The sequence below is a fragment of the Nicotiana sylvestris genome, chromosome 9, assembly GCF_000393655.2.
Source record: "Nicotiana sylvestris chromosome 9, ASM39365v2, whole genome shotgun sequence".
NCBI lineage: Eukaryota > Viridiplantae > Streptophyta > Magnoliopsida > Solanales > Solanaceae > Nicotiana > Nicotiana sylvestris.
In genome coordinates this window covers 65593682-65619108 of record NC_091065.1, presented here as the reverse complement: position 1 = coordinate 65619108, position 25427 = coordinate 65593682, and the positions used below count along the sequence as shown (strand labels likewise).

Genomic DNA, 25427 nt, shown 5'->3' with positions numbered 1-25427 from the left:
ATGTTTTACCTCTTCATCTTTGGCGTCGTTTCTCAACATCAATGATCCTTACTCGCCTCGCGGCAATCCTTCTGTACCAAGGATGATAAATCCCCTTACTCGCGAGGGTGACACTTAGCGTAACTGGAACATACAATTGCTTAATCTTAACTTTATTCACATTTCTTGCTTTAGGGAAGCGTCTTCCTGAATGATCTTTAAAGGTTATTCTTCTATCGTCCATTCTATTATTGCCGGAATGCAATCTGAAATTTTTGTGATGCCAACCATTATCAAATCACTCAGTTTCTAATTCTTGTTTAGTTTATCTTATTCAACAATCCACACTAATTTCTATTATTCTGGGGTTTAATTCTCCCTTCTAGTAATCACGTTAGAGTCACAAACTTATTCCTTGAGATGAGGATATGACTTTATGTCATATACTCTTTTGTTGTCCTAAGTCTTATCACCTCTTGTATTTCCCTTCACTTGACTATAAACTCTGTAATATTGTCATTGTTTTTACCTACCGTTGTCATCCATGTATCACATCTTACTCAAAATGCTTCATTAACTCTTTTCTTAATTTCTTGCTAATATTTTTGTCAATCATTTTCTTCTGAAAACTCGAACAGTACATTCTTTTGCCTTTAGCTTCCCTTTGCTCCATCCAGTGGCTCTTCAAGTTGCTTAACGTTCTCGCTTTACTAGGGACGCGAGCCACACTAAGGTAATATGTATCCCTTCAAGGCTTATAGTGCATGTCTTTGTAGTACTCATATATGGCTGCACTATTTTAAAGTGTACCATCTAGGTGTCTCACAAGGAGATCTATTAGCACATTTGCAATATCCTTCGGAAATGTCAACTGACACAAACAATTCGTCCATCATATCTTCTTATGCTACTTCTATTAACCCCCATAGGGTACATCTAGAATGACTGCGACCAATTGTATATACCTCTGTTACTATTGAATATAAATCAAAAAGCTTATGTTCCTCTACCTCAACTATAAACGTTGTTAACCTTCATTAACTGGGCGCCTTGTACCCTTCTTCATCTTGCTTCTTTTGCTTGTTGAAACTTGTATTTATCTTCTTAATATCTCATTATCTTTCACCATAAAGATGGATAGGCATTCTTGCCTTAAGGCTTCTTATCAGAAAGCTTACACCTTTCAGTACACCCATGATCTGCTAAAGACCTCACATTCACTTATCATAGGCATCATATAAAATTCCAATTCCTCTGACTCAGCTTTTCCACAACAATCTCTCTTTTGAACTTTCTTTCTGGATATAGGTATCGTCTTATTACGAATAGGATTTAGGAATTTAAATTCCTATGACTGAGCTCTACCACATGATCTAGAGTAAGAAGAAAGAGTGACAATCCTAAATGCCCTGTAGCCTCCTGCTTATAAGTGTGGTGCACGACACACCCATAAACAAGACTCTAATAGACACGGCTTGTAGACTCCCTAGGACAGAACTGCTTTGATACCACTTTTGTCATGACCCAAACCGATGGGCCGGGACGGGTACCCGGTACCTTACTCAATCGAGTACCAACGTAACGTATCTTTCTTAATACATCATCATATACACATGCATACGAGCCTAATAAGCCAACATGATCCTTTATAAACTCAAAACATAGGCCGACAAGGCCGTACAATCTTTTATGTACACGACATATGTCTACAAGCCTCTAAAAATACATAAATGTCATAAGGGTCGGGACAGAGTCCCGCCATACCAAACAATACATGTCTAAATCATACTAACCAAACGAGAAACTCCGAAGCAAATGGAGCACACCAACATCTTCCGCTGAGCTAATAGCCTACTTGGAGGGCTCTCGACCTGTCTATCGGGACCTGCGGGCATGAAACGCAGCGTCCCCAGGCAAAAGGGACGTCAGTACGAATAATGTACTGAGTGTGTAAGGCACATAAATAAATACATGAGAGATATGCAAGACATATAGAGTACATGACTCAACCTGTAAGTCTGAATAACTTTGTAAATCATAAATTACTTTTAACGTCATGCATATGCGTATGAATGTCATGTCGTGCATAGGTACATGTTTCATAATATCATCAGCCTCTGAGGGCATCCCATCATATCATATTGACCACTGTGGGCAAAATCATCATCGTATACCAGCTGATCAGGTGGTGGTGCGTATATAATGCCATAACCTTTCCCATATCCCATATACATATATACATACATATATACGCATATATAACGCCGTTTGTATCATACTTACACATATATGCGTATATAACGCCGTTTGAATCATATTTTGGCCATTGTGGGCAACATCATCATCATATACCAGCTGATCAGCTGGTGGTGCGTATATAACGCCGTAACCTTTTCCCATTCCATATACATATATTTACATATATACGCGTATATAACGCCATCTGGTCATGGGTCAATGCACATGAATGCAATACATGAAAAGTACGTCAGTAAAATCATTCGGAAGGTCATAAGACCACTTTGCCTCATGAGCAATATCATAAAGTAACATCTTTTTAACTTTCGTATTTTTCTGAGACCCATGAACAGATGATAAAATATTATGACACATGGGAATTAAAGAACATAGATATTTCTATTACTTCTATGAGTAGAGTCACTTATGGAATTTGTGCATTTGTACGTTTCGTTCATATCGTATGGATCATGCCAAAAGAAAGAAGGGATAGCCTTAGCATACCTGAAGTAAGGAAAACTCAGTATAATACTTTACTGAAAAACCTTCGTTGATTGAGCTAAATTTGCCCCTGCTTCTTTAGAAATTCACGGACGAAATTTTATCTGGTTCCTTGAATTTCTTTGGAACGATTCACGTTTTTTGGCTTTGATGGAATAAAATTCTGCATTAGGTTCCTTGAATTTCTTTGGAATGATTCACGTTTTTTTGGCTTTGATGGAATAAGGTTTTGCTCCTAATGACTTTGGTTTTACCAAAGACAGAATGTGTGTTTTATATTGAATTTGCTTTCTAAGTCTTATTTTGCTAAGATAAGAATTAAATGTGTACGTTAGTCATCTTTCTAGTTAGCCATTTGGCAATGGTGATGGCTTAGTCATTTCCAATATTGTGGATTCTTGCCACGTGAGGTGGGGGTGGGATATTAATTTTTTATCTACTTATTAGTTAACTAGGTAATGTCATGTTACTCGATAATTAATCAAGTACCCGTATAATTTAAATATTACCACAAATTACTTAAAATTTTATTTATTTTTAAAATACTTCATATATACTTTATATATTATACTACCATGGTCACATGGCACCTTGAATGGTACTAGTTCATAATTATCGGGTATTATCGCTCGACCCGTATTTTATTTCAAACTGTCCACTTTCAACGAAACTCGTTTTCTTTAATCTGTGTACCCATTTATCCTTCATAACACTTATTTATCGCTTGTATAAATAGCGTAATCCTTATAATCTCCAAATAATCTTTTACTTGGACTGATGTCAATTACCTTACGACAAATCTAACGTACAATACTACAAGGTGCAACATCGTCGTAACTTAATAGTGCAAAGCATAAATCCACCGTAATGTAATACTGCTGGGTGCAACACTGTCATAACTTAGTACTGCAAAGCGCAATATCGACGTAATAATGCGGGGCGTAACAATTTTCTTATACCATGTCTGTCAAACCTCACTCTTTCTTTCTAACTCTCAAATATATTTTTCCTCTGAGATTGGTGTATAAAATGAGAGCCGAAGCTCTCATTTTATTGGCAGAGCCTCGCCTACTACATTTGACATTGCCTTCTGCACGCCTACCGAATTTGACACAAAAAAGAAAGAAACGTTTATGGGATGGACCCCACAAGATCTACATCGCAGCTGGCGGACATGCACCATTCCTTTGGAGATCCAACTATACATATATTTATTTATTCAATTTTGGTCTGACACTTATTATCTTAGTAAGTTCAGTAGTATATCGTGTTCCCTGATTTAAAACTTTGAATCCGCTAATGTGGGAAGGGAGAATGCTTTTAAGCACAAGTACCAGATTAGCGCTAGTAGTCCTCCCAAAAGCACTCTCCTTCCCCTGGTGATTGCAGCTACATCATCCAGGTTCATGAGCTTCGTTCGGTACCTCTCAGTAACATTCACTACAGAATCATCTTTGCCATCATTAGTCTGTTGGCAACTTGTTATGTCGAACTCATTCCAAGTGCTTTTCGAATTGCAGCATGTCTCTTCATCTTCAGTTTTCATTCCTTCTTCCTCTTCTTTCACCTTCTTCTCTTTAAGTTTCAATAAAAGTTCCTGGTTTGAGTCAGCTGGCCAAATATTTTTACTGTTGGATTGCTCGGAGGAGTTTTCTGCTCCTTCCGAGATGTCATCTTCAACTTCCTCTGCGACATCATCTTTGTCAACATCTTCTTCTTCTTCATGAACAAAAACACTCTCTTCTACTTCATCCTTCACTTCTCTGCTTCGCGCTTCCAGGTCCTTCTCCACTACTACAGCGTCCATAGCTAGCGTCTCTGAGGCCTCAATGTCATCCTCTGACCCATTTCCTTGACAATCGTGTTCAAAACTTTGCTTCTCAACCAACTGAATGTGTGAATGCACTGCTTATAGGCTATGTTCTCCGCTAGCTGCAGTATCCATTGCATTTGTTTCTTTTATCACTTGAATTACTTCAGCAGAATGCTGGTCTGAGGCATTTCTGACTTCAGAGGCTCCTAAATATAATGGGCTGTTTTCTAATATTACCTCCTCATAGCAGGAATTCACTTGATCAATCTCCTGGGAACACTCTTCTTCATCACTAAATTGCAATTGTAGATTGCGCTTCTTGGCAAATTGATCAATCTGAATTTCTGCATCAGTACATTGTTCTTCAAAATACAAACTCTCCCTATGGTCTTTATCCTCATCTTCATTAGCTGTCTTTACAAATTCAATAGCTTCAATGGCTTGATCTTCTTGATCAAAGTCAGAGGTCAGATTTTCGTGCTCGAAAAGGGGCAGATTGTATAACTGTACTGGTAAGACTTGTTGCTCACAGGAAGTGCTGCTCTCTGGTAAAGAACCATCAGGGTTGAAAATTTCTTGTTTCTCTTGTTCTTGAATTAGATCCCTTTTATGTTTATCTTTGTCAATTTTGCCAGTATGTTGCAGCTCACTTACTTCTCCTTTATCATTATGTTTCTCGTCAATCAAGAATTCAATTTTATTATCCACTTGAGAAGGGTTGTAGACTATTGTGGCTAGAGCTTGATGCACATCAGCTACCTCAGTTTTCTCATTTCCTTGGATTACCTCAATTCCTACTTTGGAAACCTCATTCGGTTCTTGATCAGGATCAGGGAGCAATGATATCTTGGTGTCCAATGACTCCAATTCTTCCTTGTCAATGGGCAATCTTTCAAAAGATGGAGACTCTTCTTCTTCTTCTTCTTTCGGATGATCAGAGGCTATATCATTTTGGGAGTCCCTTTTTTCATCACCTCTCTCAAGCTTAGGCTTCTCATCCTGGACCAAATTGCTAGTCTTATTAGATATCAAGTTGTGATGCTATTTTTTCACTTAAAATATGTTCAACCTTGTTCAAAAGATTGTGATTTTTCTCAATTCTTGGACCATGCTAAATGCACTCATTTTATTTTTATTTTTTTCCCCAAAGGAATGAGATTGCAAATATACCTGGATCGAGCATGGAGTGGAGAACAAGGAGGTGGAATCATTGACAGACAACTTCTCTACCCCATTGCTGAAATTTAAAATCGATTGACATTCTATTAGCTGGATACGAATAAAAAGGCTACAACCTTTTAGAATCAATGCCCAATTTGTTATGAGCAGGACATAATGGAAGAATAAGACTTGTATGAGCAATGTCAATTACTCTTTCTGTCTCAAATTAATTATGTGTATGCTTCTCTAAGTTTTGAACTATGTGAATTTTGACCAACATTTTAAAATGTATTTTTGAATTGCAACTTATGGAGTACTAGCACGTTTGGTATAGTTTTTGAATGCCAAAGTTATAATTGTAAACTATTAAGTTGATTTAATCTAAATTAGCTTCGAAGATTCGTCAAATCAAATTCTCGAAAAGCAAAAAGGGACAGTACTTATAGCCTGTTTGACCAAGCTTCTTTTTGGCCAAAAGCACTTTTGGCCAAAAATTGAGGTGCTTGGCCAAGCTTTTGGAAGGAAAAAAAGTGTTTTTGAGGAGAAGTAGAAGCAGTTTTGGAGAAGCAGAAAAAAGTAGCTTCTCTCCAAAAGCACTTTTTTGAGAAGCACATTTGAGAAAAATACACTTAGAAGCAGTTTTTAAAAGCTTGACCAAACACTAATTGCTGCTCAGAAGTGCTTTTCAAACTAATAGCCCGTTTGGCCAAGCTGCAAAAATCAGCTTATTTTGAGAAGTGTTTTTTCAAAAGTGCTTTTCTCAAAAGTACTTTTGGTGAGAAACAATTTGTGTTTGACTAATTAGTTTGAAAAGCACTTCTGAGCAGCAATTAGTGTTTGGCCAAGCTTTAAAAAACTGCTTCTAAGTGTATTTTTCTCAAAAGTGCTTCTCAAAAAGTGCTTTTGGAGAGAAGCTACTTTTTTCTGCTTCTCCAAAACTGCTTCTGCTTCTCCTCAAAAACACTTTTTTTCCTTCCAGAAGCTTGGCCAAACACCTCAATTTTTGGCAAAAACTGCTTTTGGCCAAAAATAAGCTTGGCCAAACAGGCTATAATAAGCCAAACACAAACTGCTTCTCACCAAAAGTACTTTTGAGAAAAACACTTGTGAAAAAAAGCACTTCTCAAAATAAGCTGATTTTTACAGCTTGGCCAAACGGACTATTATTTTGGGACGGCAAGAATAATAATTGAAATAAAAGTTTAGTACTAGTTGTTGTTGACATGTTGTCGTTATACTTTCATAAGACATGACTTTGTCAGGACTTTCTTAATCTATTAGAAACTTGAATTACTAACCTAGACGGTTGCTGCTGCTCTATGCATGGAGAAGAGTCAGGTAGAAGAAAGTGAGGCCCTTTACTTGATTCATCTTCAAAATTCCCATTCTTTTCTTTCTTTGTAATTCTCTGAGTGGATTTCCTTCCCTTTCTTTCAACCAAGAATGCAAAACCTAGAGCAGCTGTGATAAAAACTCCACCTAACAAAATGACATGACTAGCAATACCACTGCCGTTTTTACTTGAGCTTATTTTCATTATCAGCTTCTGATTCTGCACGTTGATTTGATTGTTCTGTGATTTTTTCTTGGACTTGGAGTACTCCATTAGTATCATTTATCTCACGGAGCTGCTGCTCCAAACTACTTGGGGGTGGAATTTAAAGGAGAATGGGTTGTTTGGTGCGTTTCTCAAAACACTTTGTTTTTCTTCTTCTTGGGATTATCGACGTTAGACAGTGATGTTTTACTACTACTTTGGAAGAGATTTTACTGATGCAGATTTTTGCTGCAGTTTTGATCTTCTAGAGCAGGTGTGTATATGGATCGGGTCGGTTCATTTTTTATCAAAATCAAACCAACTCAATTATTTTGTTTTGGATTGGTTCGGTTTTGTCAGATTTTCGAGTTTTTCGAGTTTTTTGTTACATGAATATTATTTCAATCTTACTTTGTTAAAGTTATAGATAAAGTTTTAATAAGTGAATATAAGTTTAGTAAAATTTAAAAAAAATGAGAAACATATAATATATTAAAATAATCTTATGTGAGAATTATTTTAGTAACACATGATAGTTATTTTCTTAGTCATCTAACAATAATTTTTCGTTGATGTACGCTTTAAAGTTTAATCGGATTTAATAATTAAACATAAAAATTAATATGATACCTAAATAATGATATGTTCTATTTAAATTTAAATTACCGAAATACTATTTCAAATTCGAAAAAGACATAAAAAATCTTGACATATTTAAAGTAAATAAAAATAATGCACTTTATAGTTATATTAAATATTCCAGTTCATGAGAAAATCCCAAATATTTCTAGAGATTTTTTTAAAGAAAATTCTATATAAAGTCTTGAAAGTATATATAAATATTATATATTTATATGTCGCTTTGGATCAAGTTCTTTTTACTCAATACCAAACCAAATCAAACCAAACATAATAGGGTTGTTTTGATTTTTCGGTTTGGTGTGGTTTTCCGATTCAGTTTGAACACCACTAATTTAGAGGTTGAAGCAGACCGCTTATATTAGCCACATGAGTCTAATATCCCATTTAGCCAAACTCCTAAAATTAGCTTATTTTAAAAAGTATTTTTTTCAAAAGTGCTTCTTAAAAAAGTACCTTTAGCGAGAAGCAATTTGTATTTGGCTAATTAATTTGAAAAGTACTTTTGAACACAATTAGTGTTTGGCCAAGCTTTTAAAAAATGTATCACGGTGTTTTTTCAAAAGTGGTGTTTGCAACAAATTATATGTGATACAAAAATAAATTACAATCACAATATAAATATGAAGAAACATAGTTTTATTGATAAAATGATGAGGGTAACATACTGTTTGTTCCCTTGATTCTTCTCTCCTGATTATCTTCGTGATTCGAGGGAACAACGTGTTTCTCGAACGTAGGATGATGCAAACCTTCATGGAATGTATTTGATCTCCATGAAATTATGTCTATCTAGCCGCATCTTGATCTCTTCGTGAATATCCCATGAGTTTATGGGATTCTCGATATGATCTCCATTTTTGAGATATACCTTTTAAGGAGAAATGTAACTCTTTTTATAGGAGTGACCTAGGGTTATGATAGAGTAGCCTGATCGCTACCTACTCCGCACTACTAAAAAGTAGGAAGATAGGGTCGCAATAGCTTTTACCCGATTTGTGGGTCGGGATCGATTTTCACAGGGAGCTAGGAATGGAGTCGAGTATCTATTTAGATTGGGATTGTGTAATTGTTCCAAATGTCACTTTCAAACATCTTTTGATTTTTATTTAACAAACTAATATTATCAACTACTAATTACAACTAAATTATGCTAATGAGAGTTGTATCTAATGGGTAGAACGACACTAGTGTAGTGACTTTCACCTAGGTGGCTAATTGACGGGTAAATGCTTCTAAGGCTCGATTGACATGATTGGGGAAATATTCTATAACCGTTGCACAATTTTATCCACTCTCACACCTCTCGGTAGAGAGAGTGATTTTGCCCAATTGACTCTCTCGAGACCAAATGGGTAGGCAAATTAGCTCAAGCAACTAGGGTTCAAGTCGGGTAATTACTCTCTCAAGGTTTAACCCTTTAATTGGGACTATCAATTCTCTTGAGTCCATCCCAATTCCTTGTTGGGTCAATTTTGGAGACTTAGGCTCTCTTTCTCAAAAAGAGCCAAGTCAACTTAGCACAAACCAGTGTTTGCAACCACCAATTCATTGATTAAACCATAAAATTGACCCAAATAGCAAACACCCATAGTCAATCTAACCCTAGATGGCAACGCCCATCAATTACCCACACTAGGGTTGAGCCACAACCCTAGATAATGTGTTTAGCTACTCATTCTTGAAGAAGAAAATAGAGAAATAGATGAAGAACAAAACATATTAATTAAAAGCTAATGTAAATACAGAGAATCTATCGTTAATTCTAAGTTAAGATGCCAAAAATGGCTACACAATAGCTTCTCACGAGCGCAGCTTCGTTCTGGAAATAACTGATACTCTAAAAATAGAAAAAGGTTCTATTTATACTAAGTTGGAAAAACTGGACAAAAATGCCCCTGCGAGGTCAGTGCGGGCCGCATAGAATGGACCGCAGCCGCACTAGGCTCTAGGACTTGAAGTCTTGGCTCTCTGAACTCAGGCTCAGTGGACCGTGCAGAATGGACCGCGACCGCGGAGGCAACTAGCGCGGTCCGCACAAACATGACGGCAGACCGCATGGGTTTGAAGTTGGCACTGGACATCTCTCTGATATTTTCCTCCGCGGACCGCACAAATGGTAGTGCGGCCGCGGAGCCTTCAGTGCGGACCATGCAAGATCGATTGCGGCCGCACTGCCTTGAAACTTGATTTGCCAGTTCTCTGAATCCCCTAGTGCGGACCGCACAAAGTGTAGTGCAGTCGCACTAGGCCTGTTTGTCCTTAGTTTGCCTTGTCTTTGGTATTTCAGCAGGTTTCACTCCTTTTGAGCCGATCTTGGACATTTCATCACTTTGTCGATCAAACTTGCAATCATGCACAACTTATGAGCCTATTGGTAAGAATTTATAATCAAAGCGTAAGCAAGACGGAGCATGAAACACGTCAAAATCCCTCGTTATCAACTCCCCCAAACTTAAGCTTTTTATTGTCCTCAAGCAAACAAAATAAGACCCACCCCTTAAGGGAAAATCCAAGTATTTTCAGCTATCCTAAAGTAGCCTCAGCTAGCATCATGGGGACTAACAATTGCCCTCAATACAAATGGATCATTAACAACATTTAACCTTTGAAAAACCATGGATCAAGTGTGATACACGAGCATCAAGAGTTGACTCATTACATCAAAGAGCTCTCTCAATTACTTTGGTCATTGTGGAACCCAAACTCACACATCCTCAACTCTCCCTAAGCAAACCTCACCTTTTAGAGTATTGGCACACAAACCGAGGTTAATGGGAATTTATTCATCTCTCTCAAGAAAAGGTTTCAAGTCCGGCGTTAAGTACCATATGCTTGCCCCTTATGTAAGTATCCACTAATGTAAGCTTCATTTAACTCAAGATCATATAGGGCTTTTGTGGAGTCATTGTGAAGACTTTTGGTTTAGGGTAGGAAATGTTTTGTTCAAGTGGGTTCCATCTTCCCTTAAGCACTTCTTTTGAATGATTTGGCACAGTTTTCTTGACTCGTTGAGTCTTCTCACTTCTTTCTAAGGGGTTAGAGAGACGCATTGTTGCTCTTTCTTATGCAATTCAAAACGTTTCTCCCTTTTCAACTTTCCATACCTTTCTTTCTTTTGCTTCTCTTGAATCCCTTTTTATTCTTTTTCACATTGAGTTTTCTTTTTGTCTTTTTCTTTTCTTTCTTTTTCATTGCCTTTCATTTTCTTCACTTTTGTACCTTTTGCCACTTTGTTCCCTTCCTCGTCTCTCCCCCCAAACTTATACTTTTGCCATGTGCTCAAGGAAAGATCGGATGCCAAGAGAGGGTATCTTTTAGAACGGGTATAGGCTTGTATCATGGTTATTGAAAGAAAAAGGTCTAAGGCTCAAAAGGGTTAACTAGGGATCATATCATTGGTAGGCTATGGAGTTGTTCAACTATCATTTGGATCAAGGAGAGCCTATAAACACTTCTCAAGTCAAATTTCACTTAAGATTTCGCCTCACAAACATTCAGGGCAAGTTCTAGACCAATGGCTCGGGACTTGGACTCGCAATTCGATTTCTCACCACACAAACTAAAGGATTGCTAAAGACATAGAGTCGGGGGCCCACAACAACCTTAGACACGATTTGAGCACACAATGGTCCCGAAAGACCACTTGATGATTGTCTGTCAATACAAAAGTCTCAAGGTCACGACTTTCACCATCCTAAACACAACATTTTGTCTTTGACCATGGGATCAAAGACAAATGTGCTAGGCCCAAGTGAAGCTTTGCTTGAGGTACCCTTAACTATAAACTACCAAAAACAAAAATGGACTCAAACCCTTAAGAAGGTTGTCACACCATCCATCATCGGGAAGATCCACCCGGTTCACACAATACTCCACCTTTGGAAAGAACCGTGACATTAAGAAAACCAAAGGCTTATTGAAAGCGTCAAAAATGAAACAAAAAGCTACGAATATAATTAAGAGCTAAAAATGAAATTTTTTGCAAAAATAGAAAGAATATATACAATAGGGGAATTGAATATACAACAGGGAATGAATATATACAGTGATGTAACTTTATATACAGACCAAATGAAAGATAAAAAGTGCGATAAAAGTAACTAAATGTAAGATTATATACAGACCAAATGAAAATCAAGAAAGCATAGACTAAATCAGTATATATACAATCATCCAAAGATAAAGGGCGCACCCCCTCAAATAAAAGTTGGCATTGTCCCCAATTCCAACTAAATCAAATAAGCACCAAAAATAAAATAGAGAAAGGATATGAAGACTCCCTAAGCCATGTCTGTCTGCATTGGATCATGGGCTGTCCCTGGGTCCTCTGTATGCTCGAGAACCTTAAATTGGTTCCTGGTATCCTTCTGCTCAGCTGCTGGGACCTGGGCCTGGACCTGGACAGGCTGTGTATCAGATACATCTTGTGGCTGACTGGAGGAAGCCTTCGGTGGGTCCGCCAACTGGATGACGGCATCATCTGCGCTCGGGATCATCCTCCTCCTTTTCGGAGGTTGCTGCTCCTGCTCCTGCTGTGGCTCTGCTGCTGGAGCTGGGTCCTCAAACAATAAGTCTAAAGGCAGCTGGTCTGCCTTCAGTCTATCCACATCCGCCCGTAGCTTCTTCACGGACTCCTTGGAGGCCCATGTCTTGCGTAGCTTCTTGTGCTCCTTGGCAAACACCTTCAAAGCCTTGCCATGTGAATCCACTGCCTTAGCCAAGGCACCCTGAGCACTGAAGATCTTCTCCTGGTTTTCAAGTATCTTCTTTAAGGCATCCTCTATAGACTGTGGGACCTGTGCTGGCTGTGGTGCCGACTGAGCTGCTATGGTGGAGGTCAAGGTAGACAACTTGGAAGAAGCAGTATACATCCAGTTGTTTAAACTTTGAAGTGTCTGGCTTAGCCGATGGGCAGTGATAGGATGGGTCCGAGTAGATGGAATCTCTGTACCCGCTGATGTGGAAGGGCCTGGAGGAATATCTGAAGTGGACGGTCCGAGAGGCATCTCAATAGAGGTAGAGACAGGCTCAATAGGGGCCTCTACCATAACTGGCTCTTCAGACTGGCCAGTTGGGGTGGAAGCGGGTGCCTTGTAGCTCTTGTCCTTGGGGTTGTTTGGTCCCCTCAAACTATACCATGAGAATGGAGCTGTAGCCTTAACCTTGATGTCAAACCGCCTTTTATCTACCTTCAAATCTCTGAAGTACATGGTCAGGGTGTTGGGGAAAAGGTAGTTCCTGTCAGTCTCAGTACCCACAATAGAGATGATGCGGGACATCACATTTCCCACATTGATGGGGTACCCTGCCATGATGGAAGCAACTAGGACAGCCCGATGGAGAGGTAGAGTCTGATCATGGGAAGTGGGGTCTAATCGACTGCATACAAACATCTCCCAACCCCTCACCTCAAAGTTAAGAGTCCTCTGTAGTATCTTTACCTTAATAGTCAACCACTCCGGAACGGTACCTGGGATTGCCAGGTACTGAGCTAACCATGGACGGACCTCCTCGCCCATCTCCAACTTTGCCATATTGGGTCTCATCCTCTTCATTGAACCCCAAATACTCATTTAGCGACTTCCCGTCGAACAACACCTTTTTGTTTCAAACCTTGGTCACTTTGGAACCCTTGACGATGTGGGCTACATTACAGTAAAACTCCTTGACCAAGTGTTCATTTGCCTCCACACAGTCATCTATAAAGTGCTCCCACCCCACTCTTGTTCTAAACTGTCTATGCACATCGGGGTTTAGGGGTAGAATATCTCTATCTATGAAACTCCTCTCCAAAATCAGTTTTCGCATCGGCTACCACTCCCTGAATTTGTGGTATGCTACTTGGCTTACAAACCTATCTTCCCAAACTTCGGGTTTCCTAGTACGGGCAATCCCCCCAACCTGAGGCTCACCCCCTTCAGGTACCTCCTCATCTCCCTCATCACCTCCGCCTGCACTCTCCCCGGATAATGAAGCTGTGGGGGAGGTGGAGTACTTGCCACTGCCGACTGCTGAGCCCTCAGACGACTCAGAAGGTATATGCTCTGGAGCTTGGGCAATGTGTGATTGTGAAGGAGAATCATCAGTCAATCCGAAGTTGGAGACGAAGTGAGTTGGAACTGAGTCAGAGGAGATGTCTTGGGAAGGCAAGTACTCACTCCCCGATTAATCACAGGCTCTGTCACCTGCCTTGATTGCTTTCCTCGTGTTCTTTATGTTTTGTCTAGCCTGGGAAGTGAGTTTTACCAACCTTTGCATCCCTCCCTGAGAGGAATCACCTCGGCCAGGTTGTTTTGAGCCTTTACCTCGTTGTTTAACCATTGTCTGCAATCACAAGCATCTGACATTGTTAGTATCAACAGAGACAGTGAGACATTAGTGCAATAAGAATTGCAGAACAGAAACAAACAGTTGCAGATACAGTTGAAGAAACAGGCCAGTACGGACCGCACAAAAAGGAGTGCGGCCGCACTAGGGTCACCGCGGACCGCACAGAAACAACCGAGGTCCGCACAGGGGTGGGACTTAGAATACCCCCCTCTGAATTTGATCATCGCGGACCGCACAAAATGGTACCGCGGCCGCGGTGGGCCAGTGTGGACCCACAAAATGCAGTGCAGCCGTACTAGGCTTAAGGTCACCTTGCATAAGTTCATCACCGCGGTCTGCACAAAGTGGTATTACGGAACGCACAAGGGCACCACGGACCGCACAAACACGATTGTGATCCGTGGGGGGTGCCCAAATATGGTACTGAGTTAGGGTTCCTAATTTTTGATATTTCAGTTCAAATTTCACCTAATTAAAGTCCCTACTCAATTACCCAATGCATTATACTCATCAAGCACCCAGACATTAACATTTGAACTAACTAACCTAAAAACTGAAGATATACGGGAGGAGAAAAGCTACCAGCTAATAGAAATGAAACTAAAATGAAATTAAACAATTAAACTAAGAAGAGTTATGTGAAATTTTACCAGATATTGAGCAGGAAAGAATCAACACAAAGCAAACGAGTAATTACGAGCAAGGAAGAAGTATGAACAGTGATTAGTCTCTTTTGAGTGTAAATTTTTTGCGAAAAGAGTAAACAGGGGTCCCTGAGGTCTATTTATAGAACAATCGCTGGGACCCATTCTCACCTACCAGCGCGGCCGCACAAAATGGACCGCGGTCCGCGCTGGGTTTGTTTAGAAGAAGTTTGAGAAGGCAACCTCTGCAGTCCGCACAAAACAGACTGCGGCCGCAGAGGTCCACCGCAGTCCGCACAAAATGCAATGTGGCAGTGGTGGCAAACTTTAGAGACTCCTCATATTGGCTTACACCAGTGCGGACCGCACAAAATGTAGTGCAGCCGCACTAGCAACTTCAGAGACTTGTTCAATTTTTCCATCATGTCTTGTACTGCATCAACGCAACCCTGTAACATCTCAGAACTAGTGAGCCCAAAAATCAATCCTATACTACAAAGAAAATAAGAAGAAAAAGACATGGGTTGCCTCCCAAGAAGCGCCTGATTTAAGGTCGCGGCACAACGCATGTTACCATCACATCACTGGAGATGAAGGAGCGCCACCACGTGGCTGTCATCAAACTTTCCAAGTTAATGCTTGACTCGGTGCCCATTAACTCTGAAGACTTCACCATTTTTGTTTTTCAAATCAAGAGCACCAAAAGGGGTCACAAACACAACTTCAAACGGTCCACTCTATTTGGATTTGAGCTTTTCTGGAATCAGACATAACCGGGAGTTGAACAAGAGAACCAAATCACTTACGTTGAATTCCTTTCCACGAGCATATTTGTCATGAAGGTACTTTATCTAGTCCTTATATAAGAACAAACTGGAGTAGGCATGGAATCTAAATTCATCGAGTTCATTGAGTTGTTCAACACGAAGATTAGCTGCAACATCCCATTCAAGGTTCAATTCCTCAAAGCCCACATGGACTTATGCTCTAACTCAACTGGAAGATGGCATGCTTTCCCAAATACCAACCGATACAGAGACATCCCAATCGGAGTTTTGTAAGCCATCTGATAAGCCCATAGAGCGTCATCCAACTTCTTCGACTAATCGGTCCTATTTGTATTGACCGTCTTTGACAAGATACTTTTGATTTCTCTGTTGGAGACTTCCACTTTACCACTAGCTTGAGGATGATAAGGGGTCGAAACCTTATGATTGACATCGTACTTGGAAAGCAATGTGTCGAAAGCTTTATTGCAAAAGTGAGACCCCCCATCACTAATAATCGCACGGGGAGTGCCAAACCTTGTGAAAATGCTCTTTTTAAGAAATGCAACAATACTCCGGGCGTCATTGTTAGGCAAAGCCACGACTTCAACCCATTTTGAGACATAGTCAACCGCCACGAGAATGTAAGTATTCCCACAAGAGCTAACAAATGGACCCATGAAATCGATTCCCCAAACATCAAATATATCCACTTCAAGAATGGTATTGAGAGGCATCTCATCCCTTTTTGAAATTCCGCTCGCTCTTTGGCAATCGTCACACCTCTTTGCAAAATCACCCGCATCTTTGTACAAGGTGGGCCAAATAGAATCCACAACTAAGACTTTTGAGGTGGCCCTCACCCCACCATGATGGACACCATAGGGTGAAGAATGGCAAGCCTATAAGATACTCAATTGTTCTTCCTATGGGACACATCTACTAATCATACCATCCGTGCAAATCTTGAATAAGTATGGCTCATCCCAATAGAAATCCAAACTATCCCGCTTGAGCTTCTTCCTTTGGTTAGAAGAGAGCTCACACAGGATTAATCCAGTCACAAGGTAATTGGCAACATCGTCAAACCATGGCATATCATTCATTGACACCGCAAGGAGTTATTCATCGGGAAATGAATTATTGATTTCAAGGCCATCACAAGGCCTCCCCTCCTCCTCCAAACGGGACAAATGGTCTTCCACTTGGTTCTCACTACCTTTCTGGTTCACAATTTCTAGATCAAACTCTTGAAGTAGTAACACCCATCTCATCAATCTTGCCTTGGAGTCTTTCTTTATCATCAAGTATCTAAGGGCGGCATGATCGGTGTGCACTATAACTTTGGCCCCCATAAGATATGGTCGAAACTTTTCCATTGCAAACACTATAGCCAACAACTCTTTCTCAGTGACTGTATAGTTCCTTTGAGCCTCATTCATGGTCTTGCTTGCGTAGTACACCGGATGAAACATATTGTTACCCTTTGACCCAAAAAGAGCCCCAACCGCAACGTCACTTGCGTCACACATGAGCTCAAAAGGCAAGCTCCAATTTGGTGCGGTAATGATCGGGGTAGTGGTCAACTTAAGCTTGAGAAGCTCGAATGCTTGCATACATCCCTCATCGAACATGAACTTTGCATCCTTTTCTAGCAACTTGCACAAGGGGTGTACCACTTTTGAAAAATCTTTTATAAACCTCCGGTAAAAACCCGCGTGCCCAAGAAAACTCCTCACCCCTTTGACAAAAATGGGGGGAGGAAGCCTTGAAATCACCTCTATCTTGGATTTGTCAACTTCAATCCCCCGCTTTGAAATTTTGTGACCCAACACTATACCCTCTTCAACCATGAAATGAAATTTTTCCCAATTGAGTACAAGGTTTGTGTCTTCACACCGGGCCAACACTCTATCCAAATTACCCAAACAATCTTCAAAGGAATCACCAACCACACTGAAATCATCCATGAAGACCTCCAATATATCTTCCACCATGTCGGTAAAAATAGCCATCATGCATCTTTGGAATGTCGCCGGAGCATTACACAATCCGAACGACATCCGAGAGAAAGCGAAGGTTCTATACGGACAAGTAAAGGTGGTCTTCTCTTGGTCCTCTGGGGCAATTAAGATTTGATTATACCCCGAGTACCCATCCAAAAAGCAATAAAAAGCACGCCCCGCAAGATGATCAAGCATTTGGTCAAGGAATAGGAATGGGAAATGGTCCTTTCGAGTCACATTGTTTAGCTTCCGGTAGTCCATTCAAACCTTCCAACCTGTGACTGTCCGAGTAGGAATAAGTTCATTGTTGTCATTGGTCACCACGTCATACCACCCTTCTTCGGTACACATTGCACCGGAGAAGCCCATGAGCTATCAGAAATGGGGTATACAACCCCGACATCCAACCATTTGATCACCTCTTTCTTCACCACTTCTTGCATAGCCTCATTCAATCTTCTTTGATGCTCCAAGGAAGGCTTTGCATCATCCTCCAAGATAATTCTGTGCATGCAAAATACAGGGCTTATTCCCTGAATGTCAGCTAGAGTCCATCCAATTGCCCTTTTCCGCTTTTTAAAAACCGCCAAAGTGGCCTCAACCTGCATGTTAGTAAGGCAAGAAGAAAGAATAACTGGTAAAGTAGAATTTGAGCCCAAGAATTCATACCTTAGGTGTGGAAGAAGTGGTTTTAACTCCAACACCGGTGGCTCCTCAATTGTTAGCTTTGTTGGTGGAGTTTTCCGGTTTTCAAGATCCAAAGACAATTTCCTAGGCTCATAAGAATAAGAACCCATCCCATGTAATGCCCGCTCTACTTGCATCCTCATTGACATCAAGATTTAATAGCACAACCTCAAGAGGATCCTCCACATTGATCATAACACTGGTATCATCCACAATCACAGCTGTGACAAGGTCTACAAATGAGCACACCTCGGTGCTATTAGGTTGATTCATATATTTGCAAACATGGAAAATGACCTTTTCATCTCCCACTCGGAAAGTGAGCTCACCCGCTTCAACATCAACTAATTCCTTCCCCGTTGTAAGGAAAGGTCTGCCCAAGATAATAGGAACCTCATAGTCCACTTCATAATCCAAAATGACAAAGTCGGCCGGCAAAATGAATTTGTCCACCCGGACAAGCACATCATCAATAATTCCCAAAGGTCGCTTCATTGATCGATCCTCCATTTGAAGTCTCATTGAGGTTGACCTAGGTTATCCGATACCCAAAGTTTTGAAAACCGAGAAGGGCATTAAATTGATACTAGCTCCCAAGTCACATAGAGCCTTGGCAAAATCCACACTCCCAATGGTGCAAGGAATGGTGAAAGTACCAGGATCTTCAAGCTTCGGGGCCATTGAATGCACTATAGCACTGACTTGGTGAGTCATCTTTATAGTTTCACAATCCATAGAACGCTTCTTTGTAACCAAGTCTTTCATGAATTTTGCATAACCCAGCATTTGTTCAAGTGCCTCCACCAAAGGCACGTTAATAGATAAGCTCTTCATCAAGTCAATGAACTTTTAAAACTGATTATCATTCTTCTGCTTCGCGAGCCTTTGAGGATAAGGTGGAGGTGGCCTTGGCAAAGGAGCCTTGGCTTTTGGCACAACCGGCTTTGGCATGTCAATTATGTGTTCCCTAGACGGGTTCACATCATTTTGGGTTTCCACCTCGACTTCTTGAATATCAATCCTCACTTCATTGTTCACATTTTCATCAACCACATATTCAACTACCAAAAGGACTTCGTCATCTTGCAACTCAACATCATCATCCACGACTTGTTTTTGCTTAGAGGCATTCACATCACCGCCTCTCCCACTTCTTGTTGTGACCGCCATAACATGATTGTTCCCACCCTTCGGGCGAGTATTAAATGACTGAGAGATTTGGCCTAATTGCACCTCCAAGTTTCGGATAGAGGTGTTGTGAGAAGATAATTGTGCATCCGAATCAGCATTCCTTTTCATCATCTGCTCGAACATCATTTCAAGTTCTGCTCATATCATTACCAGAAGAACTAGGACCTTGAGAAGGGAAAGGGGGTGGATTGTTTGGTTGTTGGTACATTGGGGGCCTTTGAAAGCCTTGCCCCCGGTTGCCTTGGTTTCCATTGTTGTTCCACCCGCCTTGATTGTTGTTGTTACCCCAATTATTGTTATTTCCATTCCAATTGCCTTTACTTTTGTTTTGATTACCTTAATTGTTGTTTTGGTTGTTGTTGTTCCAATTACAACCACCTTGTTGTTGATTGCCCCAGTTTCCTTAGGGTCGCCATTGTTGGTTTGAATAGTTGCCTCTATTGCCTTGATAGTTGTTGACATATTGTACCTCTTCACTTTGGTCATCATAACCATCATTTTGACACCCATCATATTCATCAACAAACTGCTAAGAATTTCCTTAATTTTGTTGCCTCCTTTGCCTTCTCTTGTTGACAAGCATACTAATACCCTCCATGACATTCACTTGGAGAGGATTTTGAACTTGTTGCAACTGTGCCTTAGCCAATTGGTTCATAGTAGTAGTAAGCTCAGCTATCGCTTGCCCGTGATCATGTAATTCCTTGTGCAAATAGATAACCGTAGGGTCACCTTGAGGCACATTTTCTCTACTCTGCCATGCTGAAGAAGTGTCCGCCATTTCATCAAGTACATCACATGCCTCATCATAAGAAAGTTTCATAAAATTGCCCCCGGCCAATTGGTTCACAATGCATTGATTTGTAGTATTTATGCCCCGGTAGAAGGTTTGTTGGATCATGGCCTCGGTCATATCATTATTTGGGCACTCCTTTACCATCGTTCTATACCGCTCCCAAATCTCATGCAAAGGTTCCGTTGGCTCTTGCTTGAAGGCCAATATTTCATCTCGAAGTGCCGCCATATGACTAGGAGAGAAGAATTTGGCAATAAACTTATCCTCCAGCTCATCCCAAGTTGTGATGGAATTGTTGGGGAGTCTCTCGAGCTAGTCTAATGCCTTCCCCCGAAGTGAGAATGGGAAAAGTCTCAATCTCAATGCATCTTCGGATACATTCGTCTGCTTGCTCCCCCAACATGTATCTACGAACCCCTTGAGATGTTTGTAGGCATTTTGATTTGCAGCGCCTGTGAAGTACCCATGCTGCTCAAGTAAGGTCAACATCACATTGGTTATCTAAAAGTTGCCCGCCCGGATTCGGGGTGGGACAATAGCACTAGCGTAGCCCTGGTTCGGTAATACTCTGGGAGCCACTCTTGGAGGAACGGGCGGATGGTCTGGAATATTGTCATTTGGATTAGCATTGGCAGTTCGGCCTTTTCGTTGACCTTGAGGTGCAAGAGGCACCTCATCTTGCTCAAGATCATCTACCTCCTTCCCCACTATTACGTTTCCAAGAGGGTCATTAGCGTTGTTTAAAGCCATGTTGGTACCTGAGTAATGACACAAACAAGTAAGTAACAAAGAAGGAAAGAAGAACAATGCACAAAACTAACTAAATAGATAGCCAAAACCGTTAGTTCCCTGGCAATGGCACCAAAAAGTTGATCGCTACCTACTCCGCACTACTAAAAAGTAGAAGAGAGGGTCGCAATAGCTTTTACCCGATTTGTGGGTCGGGATCGATTTCCACAAAGAGCTAGAAATGGAGTCGAGTATCTATTTAGATTGGGATTATGTAATTATTCCAAATGTCACTTCCAAACATCTTTTGATTTTTCTTTAACAAACTAATATTATCAACTACTAATTAGAACTACATTATGCTAATGAGAAAATTGCTAGAGTTGTATCTAATGGGTAGAAAGGCACTAGGGTAGTGACTTTCACCTAGGTGGCTAATTGATGGGTAAATGCTTCTAAGGCTCGATTGACATGATTGGGGAAATATGCTATAATCGTTGCACAATTTTACCCACTCACACCTTTCGGTAGAGAGAGTGATTTTGCCCAATTTATTCTCTCGAGACCAAATGGGTAGACAAATTAGCTCAAGCAACTAGGGTTCAAGTCGGGTAATTACTCTCTCGAGGTTTAACCCTTTAATTGAGACTATCAATTCTCTTGAGTCCATCCCAATTCCTTGTTGGGTCAATTTTGGAGACTTAGGCTCTCTTTCCCAAGAAGAGCCAAGTCAACTTAGCACAAACTAGTGTTTGCAACCACCAATTCATAGATTAAACCATAAAATTGACCCAAATAGCAAACACCCATAGTCAATCTAATCTTAGATGGCAACACCCATCAATTACCCACACTAGGGTTGAACCACAACCCTAGCTAATGGGTTTAACTACTCATGCTTGATGAAGAAAATAGAGAAATAGATGAAGAACAAAACATATTAATTAAAAGTTAATGTAAATATAGAGAATCTATCGTTAAATCTAAGTTAAGATGCCAAAATGGCTACACAATAGCTTCTCACGAGCGCAGCTTCGTTCTGGAAATAACTGATACCCTAAAAATAGAAAAAGATTCTATTTATACTAAGCTGGAAAAACTGGACAACAATGCCCCTACGGGGTTAGTGCGGGCCGCACATAATGGACCACAGCCGCACTAGGCTCTAGGACTTGAAGTCTTGGCTCTCTGAACACAGGCTCCGCGGACCGCACAGAATGGACCGCAGCCGCGGAGGCAACTAGCGCGGTCCGCACAAACATGATCGCGGATCGCAGGGTTTGAAGTTGGCACTGGACATCTCTCTGATCTTCTCCTCCGCGGACCACACAAAATGGTAGTGTGGCCACGGAGCCTTCAGTACGGACCGCGCAAGATCGATTGCAGCCGCACTGCCTTGAAGCTTGATTTGCCAGTTCTCTAAATCCCCTAGTGCGAACCGCACAAAGTGTAGTGCGGCCGCACTAGGCCTGTTTGTCCTTAGTTTGCCTTGTCTTTGGTACTTGATCGTAGGTTTCACTCCTTTTGGGCCGATCTTTGACATTTCGTCACTTTGTCGATCAAACCTGCAATCAAGCACAACTTATGAGCCTTTTGGGACTATTTTGTAAGAATTTATAATCAAAGCATAAGCAAGAAGGAGCATGAAATACGTCAAAATCCCTCGTTATCATAACCTCCAAGGAAAGCCTAAAAGACTCGGATATAGTCCAAATTTCATATGGGCTTGATCCATTAAAATTTCGATATCTACAAATGCCCCCTACTTCAAGCTTGTTGGCATGGACTTGTCGAAATGAGAGACAAGACTTGAAATACCAGGATAGTAGACTTCTTTGCATTGCGTCACTTCTCATTCACGTGGACTTTTTTTTTTTAACGAAGAAGTAATCTTTCTTTGATTATTCTCCAAAATTGTATTTTTGAGTAATAATTCCATGATATAAGCAATCCTTCGCGCATCACCAAATTGCAGTAACTTGATTCCTTGTTGTTCATGAATTTTGCCACTTGGATCAGTTTTTCTCCTCGCAAAGAAATGGCACGTCAATATCTTTGGCAAATCACGTGACCAAGCAGACACTGGCAAATCCACGTGACGAAGCAAACACTATAGTCCAGTCGCTATTGCAGTTGAATTTTGACTCCAACAAAATGAGGTCTCCAACCACCAGTTTGACGTGCTATATTAAAACTTTACACCAACTAATTCTCATGAGGTGGTACTTGATTTTGGAAGCAATCTCAGAATTTGAGCCTTCAATGGATGAAAATAATATTCTTTACTCCACTTTGAAGTTTCACGGCTATGGTGAGATTATTTGGAGCATCCTCTCCGTTAGCTTGCGGATTTGGCGAAAGACCACTTGGACGTCCTTCTTACAGTTTTGCGGCTTTGATAGACGTTGCCCCCTGGATTGCAGTCCTCATTTGAGATTTAATTTTTTTCCCCCGGCATCTCCAAGAAAATGAAGTGTTTGGATCTATCGAAGCCACTAAATACCTTGAACATAGCCATAAAAAAAAGTTTGAATTTGAAACTTGTAGTGTCCGTTTGGATTGGCTTGTTTTAAGTATTTTTAAGCCGATAAAGTAAAAAATGCTTTTAAGCACTTGATTTTAAGCTAAAATGACAAAAACAAGCCGAAAGCCAAAAGTTAGAATTCCTAATTTATGACTTAAAAACTATTTTGGCTTAAAAGTCACTTAAAACAAGCCCATCCAAATGGGCTCGTAGTCTTTGACTTGCATGATGAAGAGATGAATGGCAGAATTGGTCCCACTGAGCGTGCCAATTTATTTGCAACAAATTATATATGATATAAAAATAAATTGCAAGCATAATATAAATATGAAGAAACATAGTTTTATTGATAAAATGATGCGGGTAATATTCTATTTGTTCCCTTGATTCTTCTCTCCTGATTATCTCCGTGATTCGAGGGAACAACGTGTTTCTCGAACGTAGGATGATGCAAACCTTCATGGAATGTATTTGATCTCCATTAAATTATGTCTATCCAGTCGCATCTTGATCTCTTCGTGAATATCCCATGAGTTTATAGGATTTTCGAAATAATCTCCATTTTTGAGATATCCCTTTTAAGGGGATATGTGACCCTTTTTATAGGAGTGACCTAGGGTTATGATAGAGTAGCCTCCAAGGAAAGCCTAAAAGACTCGGATATAGCCCAAATTTCATATGGGCTTGATCCGTTAAAATTTCGATATCTACAAGTGGTTTTGGAAAGAAGCTATTTTTTCTGCTTTTCAAAAATCATTTATGCTTCTACTCAAAAGTATTTTTGTTCCTTCAAAAAGTTTAACCAAACATCTTAACTTTGAAAAAAGGGTACTTTTGGCACACAAAAGGAATGTTGGTAAAAGAAAAAAGCTTGGCGAATCATGCTATAAGTTGTATTTGTTGATGGTGTAAAAGTAGTTACTATTTATTGTTTTACATTAGTTGATAATAGAAAAAAGAAAATGAGTTAAAGTCAGTTAAATTACTCATAAGTGTAATCAATGGTTAAAACTGAAAATGAGTACAAATGTTGGAGGGAGAAATGTCGACCAGCTAAAGCTGTAGTCAGAATTTGATTTTTAAATCAAAGTTGAAAGGAATAATGAAGTAACTGGTGGACAAAATCCAAAGTGAAATAAAACAATAAAGAAGAAAAACAATATTGCAGAGAAAGAGGAAGAGGACATTTTTATTGAATTTTGGGATGATTTACAATGGGGTAAGACCCCTCTATTTATAGGAGAAAAATAACTTAGCCACAACGTAAAACTCTCTAAAAGATAGACATTCACTCTAATTGTAATTCTATTCATAACACTCCCCCTTGAATGTCCTGTAACGACCAGACCGGTAGTTTTGGGCTCTAGCACGTCATTCGGCAGTTTGAGACCGTGAGCAGCTTCACATCAGGTATTATGACTTGTGCGCATGGTTGAAATTGAACTTTGGGAATTCGGAGTTGATTTTGAAAGAGAATTCCCATTTCGAAAGCTTTAAGTTGGAAGAATTGGCTAAGATTGGATTTTTGCGTAAACGACCTCGGAATTAGGATTCGAAGGTTCCAGCAGGTTCGTATGATGATTTAGGACTTGGGCATATGTCCGGATCGGATTTTGGAAGACACAGGAATGTTTCGGCACCTATTGTGGAAGTTAGCATTTTTGGAAGAATTTCATAAGTTGGGTTGTAGTGCATTAGTGTTATCGATGTCCGTTTGGGATTCCAAGTCTGGGAATAGCTCCGCATGGTGATTCTGGTATTGGGAGCGCGATCGGAAGTGAATTCGGAGGACTGTAGGTCGTTTTGGAGTCATTTGGCTAAAGATAGAAATTTGAAGGTTTTGATAAGTTTGACCGGAAGTGGACCTTTTGATATTGGGGTC

At 40.2% G+C, this 25427-nt stretch overlaps 1 protein-coding gene across 1 annotated transcript; it reads right to left on the bottom strand.

Moving 5' to 3' along the window:
- Positions 1 to 3904: 3904 nt before the first annotated feature.
- On the bottom strand, positions 3905 to 7371 carry LOC104214017 (uncharacterized). Its single transcript, XM_009763611.2, has 3 exons — positions 6991 to 7371; positions 5702 to 5768; positions 3905 to 5530 (listed from the first exon to the last, which is right to left on the bottom strand). Exons 1-3 carry the CDS (start codon positions 7305 to 7307, stop codon positions 4628 to 4630), a joined length of 1287 nt encoding a protein of 428 aa, XP_009761913.1. The 5' UTR covers positions 7308 to 7371; the 3' UTR covers positions 3905 to 4627.
- Positions 7372 to 25427: the final 18056 nt, after the last annotated feature.